The sequence below is a fragment of the Eublepharis macularius genome, chromosome 7 (genome assembly GCF_028583425.1).
Source record: "Eublepharis macularius isolate TG4126 chromosome 7, MPM_Emac_v1.0, whole genome shotgun sequence".
NCBI classification, from domain to species: Eukaryota; Metazoa; Chordata; class Lepidosauria; order Squamata; family Eublepharidae; genus Eublepharis; species Eublepharis macularius.
Window position 1 is genome coordinate 80,629,230 of NC_072796.1, and position 26,000 is coordinate 80,655,229.

General features: G+C 39.9%; 1 protein-coding gene across 1 annotated transcript in view; it reads left to right on the plus strand.

The window, feature by feature from the left end:
• The window catches only part of LOC129333340 (desmoglein-1-like), a 58,054-nt gene that overhangs the window by 10,283 nt on the left and 21,771 nt on the right, over positions 1-26,000 (plus strand). The window contains exons 2-9 of the mRNA XM_054984920.1: positions 5,002-5,037; positions 6,097-6,225; positions 10,380-10,535; positions 10,730-10,877; positions 13,973-14,136; positions 15,348-15,482; positions 16,540-16,725; positions 24,081-24,352. Of these exons, the coding sequence (XP_054840895.1) occupies positions 5,002-5,037; positions 6,097-6,225; positions 10,380-10,535; positions 10,730-10,877; positions 13,973-14,136; positions 15,348-15,482; positions 16,540-16,725; positions 24,081-24,352 (1,226 nt within the window). The remainder of the gene's footprint in view (positions 1-5,001; positions 5,038-6,096; positions 6,226-10,379; positions 10,536-10,729; positions 10,878-13,972; positions 14,137-15,347; positions 15,483-16,539; positions 16,726-24,080; positions 24,353-26,000) is intronic.

Genomic DNA, 26,000 nt, shown 5'->3' on the forward strand with positions numbered 1-26,000 from the left:
GGTGGACTCTATGGCATTATACTACCACGCTGAGGCCCCTTCCCTCCCCAAACCCCGCCCTCCCCAGGATCCACCCCCAAATATTCAGGAATTCCAACATGGATTTGGTAACACTAGATCAAAGCCATTATGTTGAAATTAGCTATCCATATCAGATTTCTGTGGATAGACTACTAGCTCAATTGATTTATATCTGATAAAATCACATAACTAACAAAATTCCTCCATAACTTTTTTTTCTTTTCCATGTTTTTAATATGTTAGATTTTATGTTGCTTTGGGGTTGTTCTTACGATTTACCAGTGCTGCTATTTGACAATTTTCAATTATTAATTGACTTCTTAATGCTTTATGTTATGTTAAATTTGATGTAAATCACTTAAAGTAGTGTTCTGAAGAGGTGCTAAGAAATAACCAAAATAAATAATAGAGATATAAATATTTCAAATATATTGTCTCATGAAATCAATTAATCATGTCTTCTCAAGTGTGCTGACATCCCATAGATTCATTCACCCATTCCTTTTGTATCTCTCCTTCCTTCATAGAACTCAATATCACAAGTATGGGGCCTACATTATTTTGGAAGAGGTTCTAAGTTAAATTCAGCTAAACTGTGTTTGCAAATAAACCATGAAGGAAAGGACTTACAGCATGATCCTTAACATAGAAGGAAAACATAAGAGGAACAGTTGTTTCTGAAAGTTCACTATCCCAAGTGAAAATTGAGTATGTTCCTGTTTGGGAGTGAGGCTGCAGAATGCAAGTTCCAAGCTTTTACAAAAGTGGCAAAATAGATAGCTATATTTTACTCTCCGCACTCGGCGGCGCAGAAAGCAATCTAAACTCCCCTCTGTCGGAAGATCATGGGGCGGGGCCACAAGCCATGTCACCATTTTCAAGAGGTTCCAGAACTCCATTCCACTGTGTTCCCGCTGAAAAAAAGCCCTGGCTGGGACATTCAAGGATTTTGTACGATATCCAAGCCTATCATAGAGGGTGAGAGGGCACCTGACTTCCTAACTCTCTAGCTTCACAAGGCAGCTGTAAAAGTGTTTTATTTAGGACAGTTTTTAATGTATTGTATTTGTCAAAACACTTATGTTAGTCTTTTGCCTTGAAAACCCAGTAGAGGTCACCATAAGTTAGCTATGACTTGATAGCAGATTCCACCACCATGTTTTTAATTTTTGTTTTCCAATATAATTTATGTTGTTTATATTTTACATTATAAGCTGCCTTGAGTACCTTTGCAGGAAAGGTTGTTAATAAATGTTTTTATTAATTAAACCTTGAATTGAACTTGGTAACTGATGGGTAGCCAATGGAGTGACTGCAAAATAGGAGTTATATGCCTGCTCTGCTTTGCTCCTAATAATAACTGCATAGCATATGAACATATACATGGGGGTACAAAGTGCTTTTGTACCTTTCAACACTGTGTTACCTGCATATTTTCTTTAATATTTGAAAGGTATTTATGTGCTCAGAATTACCATAAAATATCTCCCCTCATCAGAGCCTTAACTGTATGAAGTTCCCAAGTGCGTTACTGCATGTTTTCTGTAGGTTAACAAACAACTTTTACAGAAAAGAGTACTGGAGTGGAAATATGGGGACACCTTGTCTGTTACTAGAACATGTCAAGTGACTCATAAAACATCTTGGGGGTAGGGGGAGAGAAGAAAGGAAGACCTGACAGGGGAAGATTTGCAGGCAGGAGGACTGGGTGCTCTGCTCTTCTTGTCCTTTCTAGTCTTCCCTTACAAATCCCCCCAAAGGTGATTCCTCCTCTCCCTCTTCAGCTTCTGGTTTTAGGATGAGGGAAAATCAGCTTAAATTGCTTGTGAATGTGCATTTGTAGGGAAGAATCAGTGGGTAGGGAAAGGAAAGCACCATTCTCCCTCCCACCTGCTATGTCCTGCTAGTCCTGCTGTTCCTGCTATTCTTGCATTAGTGTTGCAAGAAAAGGAGATGGAAGCAAATATTACCTATAGCCAGAGTAAATTGTCAGGATGTCATCCTGACGTCAAGATGTCGCCTGTCATACTCTGCAAGGTCCTGTGTACTGCTTGTGCTCTGCAAAGTCATGTGTAGTGTTTGTACTCTGCTGATAAGGAATGAAGCTGTTCTCTGACTAGAATGCAAAGGAGGGGGCTAGTTCTGTTGTTATGTGTTCTCTCCTTAGCCTTGGAAGCAGTGCTTGGATGGATGCTCAGGACCTTGAAACATCTGACACACCATCTCTGCTTTTGCCTGCTCAGATTCTTTCTCTTGAACTTAGCTAACGGTTGCTCGAAGGGGGGGGGGCTCTGGGAATGAGGCTGTGCTTAGAATTCTATATATGTTATGTGCTTGTAGAGAAACGGCATTCCTGGCAAAGATGCAGTAGGAGTATGATTCTAGTAGCTTATCAATAAAGTTCTTTAACTCATGCAGTTCCTGGACACATGCAGTGAAGTCTTTTGAGAGTTACTTGGCAGATCCTCACGGATTGCCAAGAATCTCTTATCCTTATCCACATTCATTGTGCCATAATATGCATTTTTCTATTGGAAATAACTCCTTTTGTTGCACATATAGAATCATAGTATCATAGAATCATAGGGTTGGAAGTGCCCTCTAGGGTCATCTAGTCCAACCCCCAGAAAGATCCTTCCCTGTGTTGGTTGAACACATAAACACATAAAGCTGCTTTATACTGAATTAGACCCCTGGTCCATCAAGGTCAGTATTGCCTTCTCAGACTGGCAGCAGGTCTCTGGGGTCTCAGGTAGAGGTCTTTAATATCACCTACTGCAAGATTCTTTAACTGAAGATACTGGGGATTGAACTGGAGACCTTCTGCATACAAAACAGATGCTCTGCCAACTGAGCCACTCATCATAACTGTGTGTTACTATATTATGAAATTTATTGTTTTGAACTATGGATTGAGTTATATATTGTAATCTTTAGTTCTATTTGATTCTTATTTCAGACAGAGGATCTAATAGTACACTACCAACCTTCCATTAATTACAGAATGTTTGGGCAAAATATTTAAATGCATAATAATATTAAGGGTCATCATTTAAAAAAAAATGTAAATCTATTTGCCAACAAGTTTTGTTCATACAAACAGAAATCAGGCTTAAAATGCAAAAAGAAAAAGAAAAAGTTTCTATAAGCACACACTGGCATGGTATGTCTGAGGCTGCTCCCAAACCATTTTGGGACAGTCTTGTCTATCAAGTAAAGATGAGCAGTCATAAAGTGGAGCACTTAAAGCTTTGCTGTATGTATGGTCCTTTATTTATTTATTTAAATCATTTTTATACCTCGTTTACACCCAAACAGTCCCCTACACAGTGAACATTAAAACATTAAGTCATTAAAACATTTACAGCATTTAAAATAATATACAAAATAATTTTTAAAAAATTAACATACAAACACACAAAATCAAAAACAGGGAGGAGGACCAATAACAATTACAGGGCAAAAAATTGTATTAAAAAAATGGGAGGGAAAGTCTGTATGTACATGTGTTCACTGTAACTTGCAAATTGACTGATGGATAGGTAGAGGTTTTTTAAAATTTACTCAACTAATATACTGAGTACAAAAAAGTCACATTTATAATTAAATTATTTAAGCCCTGTTAATAAAAGTTGTATGAAATTATATTTTTAAGTCAGAGGGCAGTGACACAAAGGAGGAAAGTAGGCTGAGAAGGAAAAGATACTGCAGTTGGTGAGGTTTACATGACAGCCGTTTGAGGCAGGCTACTATACATCTTCTCTATTTTTTTAAATCTGTCTCAGGGTCCTCAACCTGGTCAGTCTTTTGAGCATTTTAGAATTTTAAGAAAAGACACGGGTCATCATCACAAAATGGCTGCTGAGGGGATGCCAATCAGAAACTGAATGCCGTGAATGCTATGAAGTTTGTAGGAAATAATACTGGGAGGTTTCACAAAACCAAATCAAGCATTCTCCTACTGTAGGGTTACCAAATCTGAGTTGGGAAATTTCTGGAGATTTAGGAGTAGAGCCTGCGGTGAGGGGAGAGGCCTCAGCAGGGTATAATGCCATAGAATCCACTCTCTTCAGCAGCCTTTTTCTTCAGGGGAACTGATCTCTGGAGATCTACTAATCTGAAGATCAGTAGTAGTTCCAGGAGATCTCCAAGCCCCACCTGGAGGTTGTTGTCTTCTCCTACAGTAAAGGAAGCACCTCATGCTCCAAAGAACTGCAAGAAAGCCAGGCCTGTTCTTTGTTTGGGGGAAGAGATACTGTTTGGTTTCTGTTTCTAAGGAAAGAAGATGGTTTATTTTGTGCATGGCCTGCAGAGAGATCGTAAGAGAACGCTTGTGTAAATGGCTGCACTGATCGCATATTGTTGTGAACTCCTTGCCCAGGGTGATTTCAGCTCAATGCAAGTAGGGAATAAGTAGAAACTCCTAGTTTTGTTTTATTCCATTCAAGACCATTTGGATTTTGTTCGCAAGACTCAAAAGAAAGCACATCAGTAAGTGCGGTCACTGATCTATATGAAGACATTCAGGCTATGAATGATGTAAATAGGGTTGCCGGGCTGCATCTGGCAAACCCCAGGATCTATCAGGGGTGGACACTGGAACTCCTGTATGCCAATGAGCTGATGTCATGTCTAGTAAAAACTGAAAGTAACATCATCAGACATTCCAGGAGTCACAAAATTCTATGATAAAACCACAGAGTTTGTGTAAACCCTAGAGCATCCATGATATCACTTCCAGTTTTTACCAGAAGTGACATCAGGATGTCTCAATTTCTCTTCCCATTTCTTCCTGCTGGCACTTGAAAATGAAGGGGTTGCTATAGTGGCAACCCAAAATGTAAATGAAATTTATTTCTACAGTGCTTGTCAGGTGGACTTGGGATGAGGTTGTTTTGTTTTGCATATTAGGCATTGTATCAGTGAAAATTTACCCCAAAGTGCATTGTATTTATTCTGTTCTTCTTTTTCTACTCCTAGGTGTTCCTGGAGTTGACTGTTGGCTTTCATGTTGAGGTAATTTTATCACTGAAATGTAATTAACAGTGCTATTTTTTGGTGTATCCTATAAATCTTTCATGTTATAAATGAATTGAAAACTTGACAATATAGATTTGGGTACTTATTTTCAGCTAATGTGTAAAATTTAATCCTCTTCATCTCTGCACTCCTTCTTACTCACAGTCTCTCTACATGGGTCATCTGACACATGGAGAACACATGTTGGAAGATGCAATGTTAGCCAAGAAGAATAGTTTAAAAAGACAGAGCCAGCAGCAGGGCAAAGGCTTTGCTATACACTGGAGCTGTGTAAAGGGGCTGTGAAATGCCAGAAGGGAAACTTCAGCCCATTATAACCTCTCCAGGTCCAAGCCCAGCTCTGGAAGGCAGCTCCAGCCCATTTCCATTCCTCACTGCCATCTGGATGGGATCCAACACAGTTTTAGACTGGAGAGGTGAAGTTGACAGAGCCTTCCGGCGGCAAAGATGAAATTAACAAACCCTCTGAGAAGCAATCTCCACTGGCTCTGGCTTTTTAAACTATGCTTCCTGGCTAACATTGCATCTCCCTCCACTTAACGAACATGCACTGAAGCGTGTTCAGTGCATGTTCACAGTTTACAGCCTTTCTTGCATATGGGCCTGATCTGCCTCCTTCAAATCACTGTTGTGGAGACCTCTACCTCTGCAATGGCACCTTTTCTCTCTATTTTTAAAGCATAAGAATTCCACCACCACTATCTATGGCTGCTTGTTTCCATAGTCTTCTGCTTCCTTGTTGGTGGAGGGAAGTACTATCAGGTCATTGCTGACTTACAACGACTCTACCATATAAATCACTGTTCCACAGTCTTGCTGCTGGACTATCTCTCATCTTTTACAAAGGAAAACTAACACTCCATTTCCTTTGCAGCAGTAGCCATAGTTTACTTTACAGCATTCCTTGACTACCTTTTCCCTCACAGAAGTTAATTTGTCTACATCAAGCATAAAAGTTATATGATTTCAGCTAATAACTTGGATGGAACTTTTATTCAGAACAGTTAGAGAACTCTGTCATGTTTTTTGCTTCAGGTGAAAGAATGGGATGAAAATGGTGTGGAGAGGTGGAAAACATTTCGGAGACAAAAACGTGAATGGGTTAAATTTGCTGCTGCCATTAGGGAAGGTGAAGATAATTCAAGGAGAAATCCAATTGCCAAGGTAAGTGCCAAGGAGCAAATATTGTTCAACAATTAGAAACTACTAAACAAATGAGGGCTCCTCCTAGAACTGTAAGGGTTGGCATTTTGTTTTGTTTAAAATTCTGTTACATATACATTTAAATCAAACAGTAGCACAGTGGTTAAGTTGTTTGGCTGCAAATCAGCACTCTACTGGTTCAGATCCCACTACTGCTATGAGCTCAGTAGGTGGCCTTGGGTAAGCCCCTCCTCTCAGACCCAGTTCCCCAGCTGTATTGTGGGGATACTGATAACACTAACTTCTTCACCGTTCTGGGTGGGGCACTAACCTGTCTAGAAGAGTGGTGTATAGCTACAGTTGTTGCTGTTGTTGTTGTTGTTATAAACAAGAGCTCTGTTTGTGACAAGCCTAAGAACTGGAATCTGCTTTCTCTGCTAGTGCTGAGTTCTGGGGGAAAAATAAGGTGGCAATAAAGAAAAGTATCATTAAACATGTGCAGAGGGCCTTTCCTTCAGTTCTAAGCAACCATAGTCTATCCCCACCTACTCATAATCAAGGAGCAAGGTTTACATGGCAAACACTGTCACTCCCTGTCATGTTTGAACCTCAGTCAGAGAACCTCTCTTTTGAGAAATGATGCCATACTGCATCTTTTTTTAAAAAAGAAAAATTTATTAGATTAGATTATAATATCATTCAGCACATTCATTACCCCCTTGTAAGTCTATTTCTAACCCCCTCCCTTTCCTCCCCCCTTTTTAGTTGACTTCCAACAGTTTTCCAACCCTTAGTCTATTTTATTACTTAATTACTTAATATCTCATATACCCTATTAAACACACACAATACTCTTTTCTCTAAGCTTATTAAATCTCTACTAAAAATATCTCTATATCTCTATGGTACAAGTTTCCCTTTAAATACCTCTGATAAACCATATATTCTACCTAAGATAATGCTAGCATAATCATATATATTAGCAATCAAAATATTAAAAATATAACATTACATCCATTTTACTTTATCTAAACTCTTTACTTTCCACAATCCTCCTAATTCTAATATTAAATTAAACTCTAATATTCTATTACACACCCATCTTTTACTTTTTCTTGTTCTGAGCTTATTTTAAGTCTATAAGGTAACTGTTATACTCAAATATCCATTATATACTCTTTACTTAAACTATATATTGTACATAATATCTAGCTAGCTTAATCTTATATATTTTATATATCCATAGTAAAACATCTATTATTTAATACTCTATAATTTTTAATTTTATCATAACCCCAATGGTAGCTCAGATTTCTATAATTATATTCCCCCTTTCCCGGTAAAGTCACTTCTCTCTTCTTCTTCTATTACGTTTCAGTAATTCTTGAACTGCCACAGTTCCCCTTTCACGTCCCATTTTTTTTCTAGATATTGTTTCAATTTCTCCCAATCTGCGTTAAATTGTCCTGGATCAAGATCTTTAAGTTTTCTTGTCATTTTGTCCATCTCATCCATGTACAGCAATTTATAGATTCAATCTTCTGTAGTTGGTATTTCTTGTACTTTCCATTTCTGCGCATATAAAAGTCTTGCTGCTGTAATCATGTAAAATAACAATGTTCTATACTGCATTGGAACATCCTCCATTCCCAAGTTCAGTAGCAGCAATTCTGTGTTCTTATTTATTTGGGTTTGCAAAACCTCATTAATTACTTCAATTATATCTCCCCAGTATTGCTTCGCTACCTCACAAGTCCACCACATATGGTATAATGATCCTTCATGTTTTTTACATTTCCAGCATTTATTCGACATATTAATATTTCCTAATGCAATTTTCTTTGGTGTAAAGTACCAACGATAAATCATTTTGTAGACATTCTCTTTAATACTTGTACATGTCATCTTCAACGAGTTTTCCACAGGTATTCCCACGCCTCCATTGTTATTTCTTTATGAAAATTTATGGCCCACTTCACCATCTGGACTTTTACTGCCATACTGCATCTTCTTGTCGTTTCAGTTTTTGAAAGACAGGAGTATATTATAGCAGTTGAGGGGTTCGGCTAGCCTTCCAGTGTTTTAAAGAAATGTGGGCATCTTGCTTTCTAAGTATTCTGCTTTGGTGCTTTGGCATATTATCCATATGGGTGATACCACTGCAAGCTACATTACCATTGCCTAAGTGATATCCTGACACCATGAAATGGGCCAATACATAGCTGTACCATAGGAGAATGGCCATGTTGCCATTTCCCTGTTTTTCAAAAAAAAAAAAAAAAAGTACAAATAGGTGGTCTAGCACAGTAAAAAAACAATACAGCCCCAAATGCTAGGGGGAAAAGTTTTTTTTTTTTTAATAAAAAATTAATTTTCATCCAGCCTATTCAGTGAGCACACACAGTCACTGATGAAATAACAGTGTTACCATTTTAATTTCAAAGCCAGAAAATCATAATTCATGTTAAAGGCATCTGAAAGTTACATAGAAGAAAAGGTTCAACTTTCTGAGTCTCCAGCTCACTCTACTCTTGTGAGCAGATCATTTATGTGCAAAAGTAATTGCAATAGTGGCTACACTGGCTTTTAGTAACTACTTAGTATGTTTGGGAGGCTCTGGTCTGAAGATATTTGATTCCATTCCTAATAAGGGTAGCACCAGTCTAAACATGTCAGGCATTTCCCAGAAGCCCTAGTTGACAACAGCTATATAGAGCAGGACAGGGAAGTATGCAGAGACCAGCATGTCATAGTGAAAATGTACAGACTCAGCCTACTCAGCTGCTGGTTAAATTCCCACACAGGGAGAGCCCTGAGACACTGTAGAGACAGTGCGAAATCCAGCTGAACTTTTGCTCCATCAAATTGAGTCACATGGGATAGGACACTGATACTGATTGGCTGCTGCAGATGGCCACGCACCATCTCCCTCCTGCACTCAGGGGCACAAGCACCACAACTGCCACCCATCCACCCCAACAATCTTTACCCTAAATCCATCCCTGCTTGGCCCACTTTGCATAAACTGCATGGCTTATCAGATGCCAGCAGTGATGCAGAGGAGCATACAGCCTAGAGCACTTCCTGTTCCTCCTTGCAAGAACAAACCTGTGCCACTTTGGATCACCTCCTTAGCCCCATCATGGTGTGAACTGCTTGTTGAAGACAGCTGGGGTAAAAAATGAGGAGGGAGGGCTAAGCCTAATCTGTAAAACCTCAATCAAGGAGAGGCATGGCTCTAGAACAATCCACACATTTATTGAACAGCATCATAAAAACTGGTACCAAATCAGGTGGATGGGATGTTCCTCCATTCTATTAATGCCCCATGTGGCTTTGGAAGTCATGCTGACAGACCACTGAGTCATAGGTAGAACTATCTCAATCACTGCATGCCCACAAATGGTACAACTGTGCTAGATGAACAACTGTCTGAGCAGCTTCTGAGGTTCCAGGAGCTGGCATGATACAAGAAAGTTGGCAACATCACAGCAGAGCAATGAGATGTACACTTACTACTGCATGCAGATGTTGGTTGTGTTGCTGGCTCAGCAGGTGCTTAGTGCTTGCAGTAGAACTTCATCTGCACTGTCTTCCAGAACTGGTCTGTGGTGCTCTGATACCGAAGAAACACTGCATCATGTTCTCAAGCCCTGCTCACTCTGTGTCCACTTGCAAAGGCGAATCAAGAGGCAACTAGAGACAGGTCTTTTTCAGTGGTGGCACCTCTTTTTTTGCAATGCCTTCACCCACCTGGCATCCACCTTTTAAGTCTTTTAAGTACAAAACTCAAACATTTCTTATTACACAGGGTTTTAACTGGTTTTGACGTTTTAAATTGTTTTTATGGTTTGTTTATAGCCTGGATATCATTTTAGGTTGTTTGGGTTGTTTTATGTTGTTTTAATGGTTTGCTTTTTTAACATTAATAATTTATGTTGTTGTTTTTATTATTTTATTGTATTTTTACTTGTAAGCTTTCTCTAGCATCTCTCTGGAGAGGCAACATATATATTTTCTAAATGAATAAATTCACAGATGATGTCTTTCCTATGACATTCAACACACATATACTGTTTAAGTCAGTTGTCAGAAAGCACCAGAGAACCATTTAAAGTTGACTATACCATTTGAACTGGCAAAGAGAAACCGATTTTTTTCCTCTGTTGTTATAGATACGATCAGATTGTGAAGAAAAACAGTCAATTATCTATAAAATCTCAGGGAAGGGAATTGATAGTCATCCATATGGTGTATTTATCATCAATCAGAAGACTGGTGAAATTAATATAACAAAAGTAGTAGATCGAGAACAGACTCCATTTTTTACTGTAAGTATTTTAAGTATTAAAGTAAAATAGTAAGTATTTAAGTATTAACTGTTATGTATTTGCAAATTATATTTTACTTTATCTTTGTTTATTGTTGTTGTTTGGTTTGGTTTTGCTTTACTAATGACGGAACTATTTTCAATATCTGGAATGGTCATTGTGAATTAGCTTCTTGTTTTAAACTCTTAATCCAGATAGACTGTTATGCTATAAATGCGGCCACACAGCAGTCAGTGGAAACTCCACTTCAACTTCGAGTTCGGGTTCTGGATATAAATGACAATCCACCAATATTTTTACAAACCATCTTTGCTGGGTCAATTGCTGAAAGCAGCATGGAAAGTAAGTACACTATAAATGTAATATAGCTATGTATACCCATGAGTGAAAACATGTTTATTTTATTTATTTATTTAAAGTCCACCTTTCTCACGGAGACTTAAGGCAGTTTACATAGTCAATGTGACCAACAGCAATGCATTTAACTGGTGAGAGTCAGTTTGGTGTAGTGGTTAAAAGAGGCAGAATTCTAATCTGGAGAACCAGATATGATTCCCCACTTCTCCACTTGAAGCCATCTGGGTTACCTTGAGTCAGTCAAAGCTCTCTTAGAGCTCTCACAGCACCATCCATCACACAGGATGATTGTTGTGAGAATAATAATGACACACTTTGTAAACTGCTGTGTGGCATTAAGTTGTCCTCTCTTCAGAGCAAGAAGACAATAGCCCTTTCTGCACTTGGATCTACAAGAGCATTTCCACAGATTGAAGGAATTCCGTCAGTGGAGTACAATTTTCCTGCCTCCCTTCTCCCATTGCAGCACCAAATGCTTCTGGACACACTGGTCTTGGGAAACAAGGAGCCCACAGGAGGAGCATTTCAGGATGCATTTGAGGCTGCAGCAGGAGTGGGATGGTGAGAAGATCACACTTCACAGATGGAAATCCTTCCACATGTGAAAATGCTCCAATGAATCCGGCCCCACTGTTGCCCAGTAGCATGATGCCCACAAACATGGAAGTTCTTTGTAGCCACCATCGCTAATACCCACTAGAGATGGGCACTAATCGAATTATGACCCAAAACACTGCACGAACCAGGCCAGTTTGTGGTTCGTGAATCAGTGGTTTGTGGAAGCGCATTTTCACGAACTTCCACGAACTGGTCTACTGGTTCATTTGGGTCATAAAGGGGCAGTTTAAATGGTCATTTCCCCAGGGTCCCTTTAAACTATCAGCTGGCAGGTGGCAGAGGGGATCCCCCCTCACCACCTGCCAGCTGATAGTTTAAAAGGGCCTGCCACTTGCAAGCCGCAGGGCCCTTTAAACTGCCCAAACCCCAGCCCCCACCTCCCCAGCCCCAGCCCCACACTTACCTTGTCCTGCAGGCTGGCAGCATCCTCCCCCTCCTCCCACAAAGGGCGGGAAGGCCATTTTTGGCCTCTTCCGCTGCTGCATGGGCCCGCAGGACAGCATCCTCCCCCTCCTCCTGCAAGGGGCGGGAAGGCCGTTTTTGTCCTCTTCCACCACTGTGTGGGCTCAGAGGGTGGCAGAGGAGGCCAAAAACGGCCTTCCCACCCCTCAAATGGCCACCGCTGCTGCCTTTTGAGGTGCAGGGAGGCCTTCAGCCTCCTCCACTGCCCTGTGGGCCCAGACGGCGGTGGAAGAGGACAAAAATGGCCTTCCCGCCTGCGGGCCTGCGCAGCAGCAGAGAAGGCCAAAAAGGGAGGAGGGGGAGGATGCCATGGGCCCGCAGGGCAAGGTAAGTGTGGGTGTGGGTGTGGGTGTGGGGCTGGGGCTGGGGCTGGGGCTGGGGGGTGGGGTTTGGGCAGTTTAAAGGGCCCTGTGGCTTGCAAGCAGCAGGTCCCTTTAAACGATCAGCTGGCAGGCAGTGAGGGGGGATCCCCCCTGCTGCCTGCCAGCTGATCGTTTAAAGGGACCTGCCACTTACAAGGCAGGAAAGGGCCCTTTAAACCCCTGCTGCTAAGTGGCCAGAAAGGGGCATTTAAACTCCACGAACCACGAACTGGTTTGTAAACTTGCCCCAGTTCATGCCAGTTCATGGTTCCTGGTTCGTGAAAACCCACGGACCACAAACCTCATGGTTTGGTTTTTTTGTGGTTCGTGCCCATCTCTAATACCCACTGAGGCATCTACACACGATTAATTTCTCTAATTCTCTTTGAAAGGCATATAATCTGGTTACCATCATCACATTTTGCAGTTTTGAATTCCATAAATAACTTATGAGTTGTGTGAAGACCTTCCCTGAATATACTGCTAATTAATTTCATTGGCTGGTCCTAAATTGTAGGAGAAGGGAGGAAAAGTTCTTACTACCCATCACTTTCTCTGCCCACAACATGCATAAACTTAAAAATGTAGCCTGTAGCCCCTTTAGTTGTCTTTTTTATGAACAAAAAAGCGTTGAGAATTTGAATTCTCAAAGAATTCAAAAAGAATTTGAGAATTTCTAAAAATTAATTTTAGTAAAGATTAACAATAAAGAATAAACTCTGTTGTTTTTTATTGTGGGTCTCCCCTTGTGCAAGTGGAAATGTCTTTCACTTGCACAAAGACACATTTGGCTCCAGTTCATCGTTTCCTCCCACTGATAAACTGAAGAACAAATTCAAAGAGTACCTATCTACAAAATCCATGCTTTTCATAAGGAGCTCATAAGTACTTTGCATGCTCATAAGGAGGTCATACGGCCTTGTTTTCAGGGACTAAGGTGCTCATTTGAAATCTACGTCAGATTTTGAAAACAGCCTATTCTGTTCTCAGCAGAAGCCACCTCAGCTACAAACAAGGGGCAGCGCTCTCCCTATGCAAGGGCCACTGCCACTGCCACTGCCACTGCAAGATGGTGGCCCTTATCCTGTACTGCGTGGTGAAGAAGATATATGACTGAGCTCCACACAGCTGGCCAAGCTGGAGTGTCCTTCACTGCATACAGCCCCATAGAATTACATGCTTGACAGGGAAGGAGATGCACAGCCAAGCCCTGTGCAGGTTAGACAGGCCAGTGTCTCCTTAGCTGTGTTCAGCCAACCCCCTTCCAGGGTTGCCACTCTCCAGACGGTGGCCTGGACATCTCCTGGAATTATAAATGATCTTCACACTACAGAGATCAATTCCTCTAGAAAAAATGGCAACTTTGGAGGACAGGTGTGACATCAAATCTCTTCTGAGCTCCCTCCCCTCCCCAAATCCTGCCCAAGAATTTGGGGCAGGATTGCCCATCCCAAATCTCCAGGAATTTCCCAACCTGGAGTTCGCAACCCTAATTCCAGGAGGGGAAGGAGCTTTGTGGCTGAGTCCCACACAGCTCGTTTACCAAGGCTGCATCTTTTTCCCTCCCGATGTTTTTTCCTCCTAATAGTAAACTGAAATGCAACTTTTCATACTTTCTTGTCTTTCCCTTCTTTCCAGACACGCTTGTGATGAAAATAACAGCTACAGATGCCGATGAGCCAAATACTCTCAATTCCCAAATTGCCTACAAGATTGAGAGTCAGAGTCCTGGAGGTCCATCAAAGTTTATTTTGAACACAAGGACTGGTGAACTTCACATTGGAAATGTACTTAACAGAGAGGTAAAAGAATCCTCCATTGGCCCTCATGGGAAAATACCACCTTATGAGTACTAGAAAAAGCAGTTTTGCAAAGAAGGTGCTTCCTTCTTTTCAACAACTGAGTAACAGCTGTGCATTTGTTGAGTAAAGACCATTCTCTTTCATTGGTTGGGTGTAGGGACTTAATCTTATATGCGGTTTTTCCAGTCAAAACTAACACTCTCTTCATCTTCCTCATGCTGGAAAAGAAGGGGGAAGAGACTTCCCATCTTTTACCAGTCTTTTCCCCTTTGTGTGATAAATAGGATTCCTGGGTCCCTTTACCCTCCTGGGGGGGCGGGTGCCAGTGCGCACTTTCTGTATCCTCTTGCATGCACCCAAAGCAAGTGCATGCTCATGGTGCAGTGACATCACTTCCAGGAGTAATGTCATCGTGCAGGCCCCTGCACTTTGCACTGGGCTGATTCTTTGAGTTTGGGGTAAATCAGCCCAGTAAAAAAGTGTGGGAACACTTCCAGGGCCTGTGCGATGATATCACTTATGGGAAGTGACATCATCACGCCACCCCAGGAGTGCTCCCACACTTCGCATGTGCAAAGGCCACAACAAAGGTGAGTGCTGGATCCCCCCCCTCTCCCACTGGAAGGATAAGGGGACCTGGCAGCCCTATTCCCACTGCCACTCAGAGTGTTGGTGGGATAATATTTTCTAAATGTCCATCTAGCCAATGGAATAACACAATAGAGTGTTTGGCTAAGATCTGAGGAAACACAGGTTCAAATCCCCACTTCTACCATGGAAGCCTGCTGGATGACCTTGGACCTGTCACCGACTCTCAACCTGGCCTACCTCACAAGGTTGTTGTTATGAGAAAATGGAGGAAGGGAGAATGAGTCTCCACATTTGAGCTAACTGGGGGGAGGGGAAGGAAATGAATGAATAAATGAATGAATGCTTCCAGGGAAAACCTGGAAATGACATCACACCATTAGTGTTGGCCATCCCCATGAACTCCCCTCCCCAATCTCCTGCTGGTTGCTAGGCTTGGCCTGGCAACCCTATCCACTGCAAATACTTACTATGTAAGGGAATATTCAGAATCTCTCAGGTCTTTCCAATGAGTCACATGCAAAGATTTTTACCTTGAGAAATTTATATTAATAAAGTGTACTTTTTTATTAATTTGACATTTTAACATCTTTCACAATTGTGCCCTCTCCCCTTTCATTTAGGAACAGAGTACCTACTCTCTGGTAGTAAAAGCCACAGACAGGAATGGAGGCCCAGATGGAATCTCATCAGAATGCATATGCAATGTTAATGTGGAAGATGTAAATGACAACTTTCCTTCCTTTTCACAGAGCTCGGTAAGCCTTTCTGAAACAACCAGCATCACCAACATTCCCCTGTCCACATTCATAATAGCTTCCTAAGGAAAAGTACTAGAGGGACTGTCGATTTTTATGGTATTAGAAGCCCAAAAGAAATGGATGCAGTCCAGATTACCAGTTCAAATATTTCTGTCTCTCTTTTTGTCTCTTATAAAAGAAAAACATCCTAAATCAGTAGAAAATAGCTTAAGCATTTCATCTGTGAAAATGGTGTTATAACAATGCAATAACACCTGTAGTATCAGAGTCAGCAAGCTGACAACTTTTGGGTTGCAATTTCGTGAATGGGCACTTTAGGAACATTAAAAGGCCTATTAATATTTCAATTTTTAGACTACAAGAATTAAGTGTATACCTAAAACAATTAAGTGTGAATGTGACACAAATGCATTTGAAACTATATGATTCAAGCAATCATCCAAGGAGAACCAGAATTAACTGCAGCTCTCTGTTATGTGGCAAACCTGGATTTATTACTTAGGAAGATTCTCAAATGATAGGGAAAGGCACACATTTGATGCAGACAAATGAAGCTCAGATATACTATCAGAAAATATTAGCTCATCGATTTAATATTGCATACTTCCTCAGGTGTATTCTACAATTTTTAAATAGGAATCTTCATGTGATCATCTCAAACATTCTTCCTCAACTTGCTGTGGAGTGTTAAGTCGCACTTGGGAGTATGGCAGGAGATGTAGTGTATGAGGTCCCAGTTCATGAAGAGCTTTAATGTGATAAGTAGGACTTTGAACTGAGCCTAGAAGCAGATAGGCAACCTGTGCGCTTGATGCACTACTGGCATTACAGTCAGCCCTGGTTCCAAGCAGCTGATTCCCGCCCACCATGCACATGGGAATATCACCACCATCTTTTCTAACAATGGACTCTTAACAACCCATTAGCAAAAGGTAATCTCATGTAAGGCTGGTAGATCTACACCAGCTAAACTGTATTAAACTTAACTGTCTGCATTAAACTTCCGTTTGTCTCAGCATGTCAGGTGTCAATGACTCTTTTCTTTCTTTTCTAGTATTCAATACAATTTTCAGAAAATTTACTGAGCAATGATCTGATAAGGATACAAATTACTGATCTTGATCAAATGCATACAGATAACTGGAAAGCAGATTGTTACTTTATCTCTGGAAATGAAAACAACAACTTTGCTATAACAGTAGATCCAGCAACAAATGAAGCTACCCTGATGGTTGTGAAGGTATGAATTTAAAATATTCTTTCACTGCTATTGAAGATCATGGTCTGACACTACAGCATTTACTCAATGCAAATCTAGGTTTTTCCCCCCAGATATGCAATAAAAAAGGAGGTCATCTAACATTTGCATACACATTACAGTTGAGTCCAATAGTTATTCTGCATGTGTAAGGTTTTATAAGGGGTCATCTTAAATTCAGGTTCATCTTTCTTTTGAGTAAATTTGGGTGTTTGTACGTTTGAAGTAGAGAATCTATCTCCACTGCTTTTTTATCTTTTCTGGAGGCGGGAGGCGTGGGGGTAACATAAGACACATAAGGCATTGTTGCCAAAATTCTCAGCCACCCCATTTTGACAGCATTTTAGTCTTAAATAAAACATTTATTTCCCCTTGATCTTGCACAATGTGATGCCATTCAGCAGTGCAGCCTATCTTCCAAAAAGAATGCCTTGGGAAGTAGAGCATTCAGCCACCAGCAACATTAATGGAATGGAGGAGAGTTAATGGGCAACAAAGCAAGTCATGCTTTTCACTTGGGAAGTCAACTAGTTCAGCACAGGCAGCATCCTCTACCAGGATTTTCCAATTTGGACACACCTGTATGTTGTGCAAGGACTTGAAATATGCCTTCAGAAAATAAGCCATATGATTAGATTCTTCTGTGACTCTGCTCCCTGGAGATGCCTCCATCCTGCGTTATTCTTCTCCCCTGAACTGACAATACTGTTTCCCAACATTGTTGCCAGCGTCACTACAAAGTGGGCAGGTGGGGAGGGGAGTAATAAAGGAAATGATGCAGAGTCGATATACAAGGATACCTGTGGGATTGCCTTCTTAAGTCTAACTGCAGGAAAGGAAGGGGAGCATCTTTGCCTCCTGTAAAACACGGAGACATTGATAGGCCAAAAACCCCGAATGGTGGTAATGTGCATTCACTGAAGCTCCCAAATGATACCTAAAGTTTTTTAACATGCATATGTGACTTGGGTCTTAATGTGGCAGCAATTAAGAATAGCTTTTGCTTAATGGGGTAGCCTTCCTATGGACCAAAGTCCTTTAACAAATGTATGAGGCAAACCTCATAAGATTTAACTTTTTCTCTAATCTGGGAAAAATTTTACTTGATGTGCCTAGCATGTTATGTAGCTCCCCTCTTGCAGATTAATCGTAACTGTTGCACTTACTGCTGATTAGCATATATGCAGTGGAGGTAATCTCACTACCACTTAGGTTGGCCAAGTGTCCAAAAGAAAAATGCCCTGCCCCTTTAACAGAGGCTAAATGTGTGGAAATGGACAACTGACAGGGCATGGAGGTAAATAACATCACCTGGTATTTGCTGCAGATCAAAATGATATTAAAGGGACAACTAGAGGGACTGAGTTAAAAGCTGGTAACCCTAGGCTGACATAGCCTTGCAGAGTGCTTCAGAGTATACACATATAAAAGTTGCTATACTATTGAGGCCAACTGTTCAGCATTGTGGCTACTGGCTGTGGCCAGCCAGCTACCAAAGCAAAGTTTACAAGTGGCACCATTGGCTTTTTATTAGAAACCACCAGCATATTAACATATTATACTGACTTTAAACATGAAGTTAGCACTTTTGGTTAGCTTGTCGAGTAGCCACTGGGAAACTGGACTTTCCCATTATTCATCCCAATATCCTACTGGAAACAACTTCATAGGTTATAGTGTGACAAAATCCTTGGTTCTGACTTCTATTTGCTGCCTTTCAGTTTTATTGCATTTAACTACATGATTTTATTTATTTATTTTTAACAATTTTTATTGGGTGAGTTAATACATAAATCATTTCATACATAATCTATAATTCCCCATATCCTAATTTCCCCCACCCACTCCTCCCCCTTTTTTTCTAGACTTCCAACAGTTTTCCACCCCACTATCCAATTATATCTACTATATACTATTATATTGCTTAAGTAAAATATCATTTCTTAAAAACATTCCCTTATCTTAACTTCACAAATATCTATTTACCCTTCATAAAGATCACTTTACCCCCCCGCCCTTAAAAATTATCCAGTATACACAATTTCCCTTTAATGTCCCACTTCTTTTCCAAATACAATTTGAATTTCCCCCAGTTAGTAAAAAATTCTTCAGATTCTTGTTCTCTCATTTTCTTTGTCAATTTGTCCATCTCCGCCATATACAGCAATTTTTGAATCCAATCTTCTATTGTCGGTATCTTTTGAGTCTTCCATAGTTGTGCATATAACATCCTTGCCGTCGTCGTCATGTAAAACATTAACATTCTATCTTGAACTGCAAACTCCTCTAAACTTATGCTTAGCAACAACTCTGGGTTTTTATTCACTTTTTTCTACAATATTTCTGACATAACCTCAACAATATTACCCCAGAATTGTTCAGCTACTTCGCAAGTCCACCACATATGATAAAACGAACCTTCCTGCTTTTTGCATTTCCAACATTTGTCTGACATTTGACTATTCCCATAGGCTAATTTCTTACACCATCTATATATCATTTTATATACATTCTCCTTTATATTAGTACATGTTGATATTTTAATGTGTTTTTCCACAGATACTCCCATGCATTCATTGTAATGTCTCTATTACAGTTTATAGCCCACTTTACCATTTGCACTTTAACTATTTCATCCTCGGTAAACCATTTTAACAAAATCTTATAGATTTTAGATATCATTTTTTCCCCTCTTGTAGTAAACATTCTTCTAATTCTGAGTTTTTTACTCTAAATCCTGATTTTCTACAGTCAGAGTCATACAAATCTTTAATTTGTCTGTACTGAAACCACCCATAGTGAAATGGTAGTTCCTCATTTGCTTTAATTTTTACTACTTTTTGTTCCATTCTCAGAATTTCTTTGTATGTCAGCCATTCCTCACCATTATATTCCATTTTCGGGTTGACAACTTCAGCTGGCACAATCCAGATGATATCTCTTATATTTTTGCCAAACAGTAAACAGGTTCCGTCTCACATAGTGATGTAAAAACATATCATCTGCCTTGACTGTCATACCTTAAGTACGCATGCCATCCAAATATTTTTTTATAACCTTCCAAAGCTAGTAACTTATGATTCTTTAATGTCACCCATTCTTTCAACCAAACTAAACAAATTGCTTCATGGTATAATCTCAAATTGGGCAATTGTAGTCCTCCTTTTTCCTTGGCATCATACAAGATTTTCATTTTCACTCTTGGTTTCTTGCCTGCCCACACAAAGTTTAATATCTGCCTCTGCCATTTTTCAAATTGTTTTTTATCTTTTACTATTGGTATTGTTTGCAGTAAAACATCATTCTTGGCAGCACATTCATTTTGATCACCGCGATTCGGCCTAACCATGACAAGTTTAATTTGTTCCATTTAATCATATCTTGATCTATCTGTTTCCATAGCTTGTCATAATTATTCTTAAACAAATCAATATTCTTCGCAGTGAGCTCAATCCCCAAATACTTTACTTTATGTACTACCTCACAGTTTGTGATCTCCATTAATTCTTGTTGTTTTTGTTTGGTCATATTTTTGCATAGTAACTTGGATTTATTTCTATTAATGTAGAACCCGGCAAGATCTCTAAATTATTTCGTTGTTTACTACAATTGTTGCACATTGATCTTTATATATTGCTTTCACTGCATAAATAAATTCCTTGCCCATCTGCATTTTTTTCCATGATTGCAAACATAAAGTCCCAGTTCAAATTATCAAATGCCTTCTCTGCATCCACAAAAAAGAAACCAACCTCCTTCTCCGGATGTTTTTCATAATACTCTACTGCGTTGATTACCACTCTCAAATTGTCTTTAATTTGTCTGTCCAGCAAGAAACCTGCTTGTTCCTCTGCAACAAATTCTGTCAACCAATCTTTTAATCTCTCTGCTAAAATCCTGGCAAAAATTTTATAATCATTATTTATCAAAGATATTGGTCGATAATTTTTCACATTTGATAAGTCTTGCTCCTCCTTTGGTATCAGTGTGAAATTCGCTTCCTTCCACGTTTCTGGCAGTTCTTTTCCTTCCAATATCCCATTCATTACCTTTTGCAAAAATGGTACAATATCTTTAACCATTGTCTTATAAAATTTGCTGATATTCCATCAGGTCCTGGTGCTTTTCCCAGCTTCATTGCTTGTATTGCTTCAGTGACATCCACTTCTGTAATTTTAGTATTTAATCTTTTTTTCAATTTGTTAGGTATAGCCGGTAAATTTATCTTTTGAAGGTATTGATCAATCTGCTTGCTATCAACAGATTTCTTCTGATATAAATTAGCATAGAATTTGTAAAATGCTCTGCTTATTGCTGGTTGGTCGACTAATTCTTTATTGTCATCCACAATTCTGCTTATTGCTTTTCTCTCTCTCTCTTTTTTCAATTGCCACGCTAAATATTTTCCCGGTTTGTTGGCTCCTTCAAAAGTCTTTTGTCTTAATCTTTTCAATTCCCATTCCAACTCTTTTTCATTGCTTTTATTTGTTCTTGTAAAATTTTTATCTCCTGCTGTAATTTCTTTTTCCCTGGTCTTTTCTTTAATTGTTGTTCTTTTTGATTTATCTTTTCTTGTATCTCCTTTAATTTAAATTCCTTATTTTTCTTATCTCTGGAATTTAAATCAATCAATACACCCCGGATCACTGCTTTATACGCATCCCATACCTTCTGGATTGGCACTCCTTGGTCCACATTGTACTGAATAAAATATTTAGTTTCTTTTTGCAGAACATCCAGATTAGTTCGATTTTGAAGAAGGTCTTCATTCAATCTCCATCTTAATTTCTTGGGTCTCATTCCAAACCTCCATAAAATAGAGTTATGGTCTGAGCTTATTCTTAGCATTATTTCTACGTCCCTTGTCCATATAGCTAGTTCTTTAGACGCCCAGACCATATCTATTCTTGATAAAGTTTGGTGACTTGCTGAATAGTAGGTGTATTGCTTTCCATTCAGATTATGCTTCCTCCAAATGTCCTCCAAATTTTCTTGTTTTTCTAATTGAAAAAAGGATTTAGGCAATCTTCCTGTTTTACTTTTAGTAGCCTTCGTTTTTTTTTATCCCATTGTAAGTCCACAACACCATTAAAATCTCCGGCCAGTATCACCTGATCATACGTCATTTGCTGTAAATGTGTTGCTATTTCGTTGAAAAATTGTTCTTTTGATCCATTTGGTGCATAAATCCCCATAATTAAGGTTTTTTTGGGATTCCAAATAAATTCTATAGCCAGATATCTACCCTCCGAGTCACTAATAACCACTTTGGGCTGCAATTCTTCTTCTATATAAATTACAACTCCCCTCTTCTTTTGCTTTGCTGAAGCCACAAATTCCTTCCCCAATTTCTTGTTTTTTAAATATTTTGAGTCCTGATTTTTTATATGGGTCTCTTGTAAACAAATTATATTACAATGTTGTTTAGCCAGCCAATGAAATAAAGCTTTTCATTTTGAAGGCGAGTTAAGTCCATTTACATTCCATGATATTAGGTTACATTCCATATTCATGATGTAGCTGGTTTTGGTAAGTCCTTTTCATTTTCTGCCATAAAAACCTCCATATCGTGCCGTGATTTGATAACTCTTCTCAAAGTTTGAAATTCAAAGCTCAGACCTTCCGGTATTTCCCATCTATACCTTATGTTCAGGGTTTTTAATATCTGAGTTAACTCTCTATATTTCTTCCTCTCCAGCAAAATCCTCTTCGGTAACTCTTTCATGATTCTCACTCGCTTCCCCTCCATCGCTAATGGACTTTGAAACTGCTTGCTGTTAATCTCTTCTTTCATTCGCTTTGTATTTAACTGGACAATAATATCTCTTGGTAGATCCTTTTGTAGTGCATAACTTGAATTAATTCTGTAAGCTATATCTAGATTAGCTGCAATTTCTTCTGTCTGTTTATTTAAAAATTCTGCTAATATATCAGTAATTTGCTTCTGGGTTGATTTTGTCTTTGTTTCGGGAACGCCTCTAAATCTCAGTTGTTTTTCCATACTTTTGCATTCCACAACAGCCATCCTGTCATTTAACACTGAGGTCTCCACTTTTAAACTTGTAGTTAAGCTTTCTGTTTTTTTCTCTACCTCCTGAACTTTCTGTTGGGTGACTTGGAGCTCTTTTTTAATCTCATCAATATTTTTTGCCAACTCTGCCACTTCAGATTTAATTGCTTCTTTAATGTCACTCAACAAAGTTTGTTGTGCTTCTTGTAAAATCTGTTGTGACTTTTGTATAGACTCATTAAGCTCCTTGTTACCCTCTGTTACTTTTTTATCCAAATTCTCAATAGCCGTCTGCCAATTTTTCGCCATCGTTGGGCTTGATTTACTGCCTGCCCACGAATCCGCTCTCTTTCTGAGCTCCGTTTTTCTTCCGTTTATTAGTTTTATACTTGTATACTTTCAATACAGTTCCAAGATTTTTCACTGCGCCAATCAAAATGTCGGGCGTTTTTTCTCAATGGTACACTCTATGGTGAAGCTTTAACCTTTCCCTTCTTCAAAATGGTGTCCTTCCACTTCCTCTTCTGATCCACCAATCCTCTTCGCTGGTTCTCTGACGCACTTCCTGTCTCTCTCCCTAAGTCTCGCTGCTCTTACAAACAAAGAAGTTGTCCTCTCGCGATATTTCCGCTGTTCCCACACTCCTTCCCTCTGCGTCGCTATCTCCCCAGACCACAGGTATGTAAACAAAAATCTTTTTCAGTTCATTTACGCATTAACAATCTTTAAAGTCTCAAAAAAACATTTCCCGGATGGCTTTTAAAGAACTTTCACTTAGTCTAGCCCTTTATTTCCACGTTCAAACTTTAGTCCATAAGCCAAATTCGCGTCCGTAGGGGGAGATAGTAATCTTTACCTCTTAGTTTCTTCTTTGGGTTGTATTCACTGTTTCTTTTTGCCAGTTTTGCTCCAATTTGTTCCTGAGGCTTGGGTACGACGATCTTATGCCAATTTGTTGACTCCAAAGCTGCTGCAGACATAGAAGCCGCCCTTCTTCGAGGGGACCTCAAGGCAGGAGGAGAGTCCTTGATTCAGAACCCCCCCCTCTGCTGAGATCACTCACTCTCTGGGCCACAAAGCATTCCTGCCCGTTCTCTGCCTGAAAGCAGGGGGCTGCAGGTGATCAAAGCACCTCGACAGCCAGAAACAGCAACTCGGATGGTCCAGCTCCCTGGACCACGTCAGACTGCCATAAGACCAAACCAGAAGTCCTTAACTACATGATTTTAAATGACTATTTAAAACTGTTATATTGACTTCTTTATACATGTGTTATAATACCCTTGATGCTTATAAAAAATGAATACATGCTATTTCTTTCATTTAGGTACTTGATTATGAACAGGCTTCAAACATTGAATTACGCATTGGTGTACGAAATGTAGCTCCTTTCCACTATTCAGTGGCTAATCAGTATCAAACTACTGGTACCCCATTTACAATACAAGTATTAAATATTAACGAAGGACCAACATTTCAGCCTTCCACAATATCAGTTACTGCATCAGAAGGCTTAACAAGTGAAAGCCTGGCCACTTACACTGTTGCAACTTTCCAAGCTATAGATCAGGATACAGGAAGACCTGCTACTAATGTCCGGTAAGTCATTTTTTAATTACACTGAGCATCTTTTGTGGCTGGGCACCTGTATTCCATCTGAATTAAGTGTGTCAACGAAGTATGAAATGTAGGAGCATTTAGGAAAAAAATAATGACAAAAGAACACTTGTAATGTGTGCGTGAAATGCCAGCAAATCACAACCAATTTATGGTGACCCCAGAGGGCTTTGATGGCAAGAAAGGAACAGGTTTGCTATTGTCTGCTTCTGCATAATGACCCTGGACTTCCTTGGTGGTCTCCCGGCCAGAATACTGATCGGGGCTGACTCTGCTTAGTTTCTTAGCTCTGATGAGATTGGGCTAGTCTGGGCCATGTTAGGCATCATGATTAAACTACTCTAAACAATATAGAATGTTCAGGGCTATCATAGGGACAGTTGTGGTTCAGGAGGCAAATCAATAAACAAAAAAGAAATTAGGGATCAAAACACTGGGTCATCATGATGAGTACTATAAGCAGAGTAAAACCCATGAAGCAGCAATATGCCACCTTCTTCCTCCTGCTGCAGCCCACTGAAATCCTGAAATTCTCTTTATGGGCAGCAAGGGAGCACTTAGAATAGTGTGGTGGCAAAGCGGGGGTCTGGTGGAACCAGTAAAAATCACCTTCCGATCCTCCACCAATGGAACTACCATTTTGCTGGCATAATAGTTATTATGCTTTTAGTGCTTTAAATAGTCGTTATTCTGTCGTTATTATGTCATTATTCTGTCAGTATCAGTGCTACTGCTCCTGTGAAAACAGGAGTGTACAGAAGAGATGTGGTGGCTGACTACAGTCTAACACGCGTCTAGGTAAAGGTAAAGGTGCAAGCACCGAGTCATTACTGACCCATGGGGGATGTTGCATCACAAAGTTTTCTTGGCAGACTTTTTATGGGGTGGTTTGCATTGCCTTACCCAGTCATCTACACTTTACTCCCAGGAAACTGGGTACTCATTTTACCAACCTCGGCTGAGTCAACCATGAGCCAGCTACCTGAACCTGGCTTCTGCTGGGATCAAACTCAGGTCATGTGCAGAACTTCAACTGCAGTACTGCAGCTTACCACTCTACGCCACAGGGCTCAGGCACCTACACAAGGTCAATTAAAGTTGGTTCAGCGATTCCAAGAAACAAAAACAGAAACTCAAGTCACATTCACTTTTTCTGCATAAGTGGAGCTTTATGGCCCTCTACAGTGAGATATGTGAGCCTCAGATGATCTCTGCAGGTTAAAGCAGGAGTGGAAAATGCAGACATTTGTGTGTGATTTGAGCTTCTGCTATCTTTGCTATCTGCTATCAATCTCTGAACCAGCTCTCCAGACAACAGTAACAATATCATTACCATATCATCTGTTTAAACAGTACGATGTAGAGGATAAGATAGCAGTAGCCGGATCTGCCCCCAACATACCTGCATTTGCGTTCTGATTGGAATACACCTTCTACATACAACCTTCCTGCGGTCACCAAACATTTTGTTAATTAGGGTTAATTCTGAGTAATGAAAAATATCTCAAGCTAGTAAAACACACGCACACATACATGCACACACATACTCAGGCTTGGGGAAAAGGAACAGGATTTCAGGGGCATTTTGAGCTGCTGTAAGAAGGGGGCATATGTGGGCAGAAATCCTTGT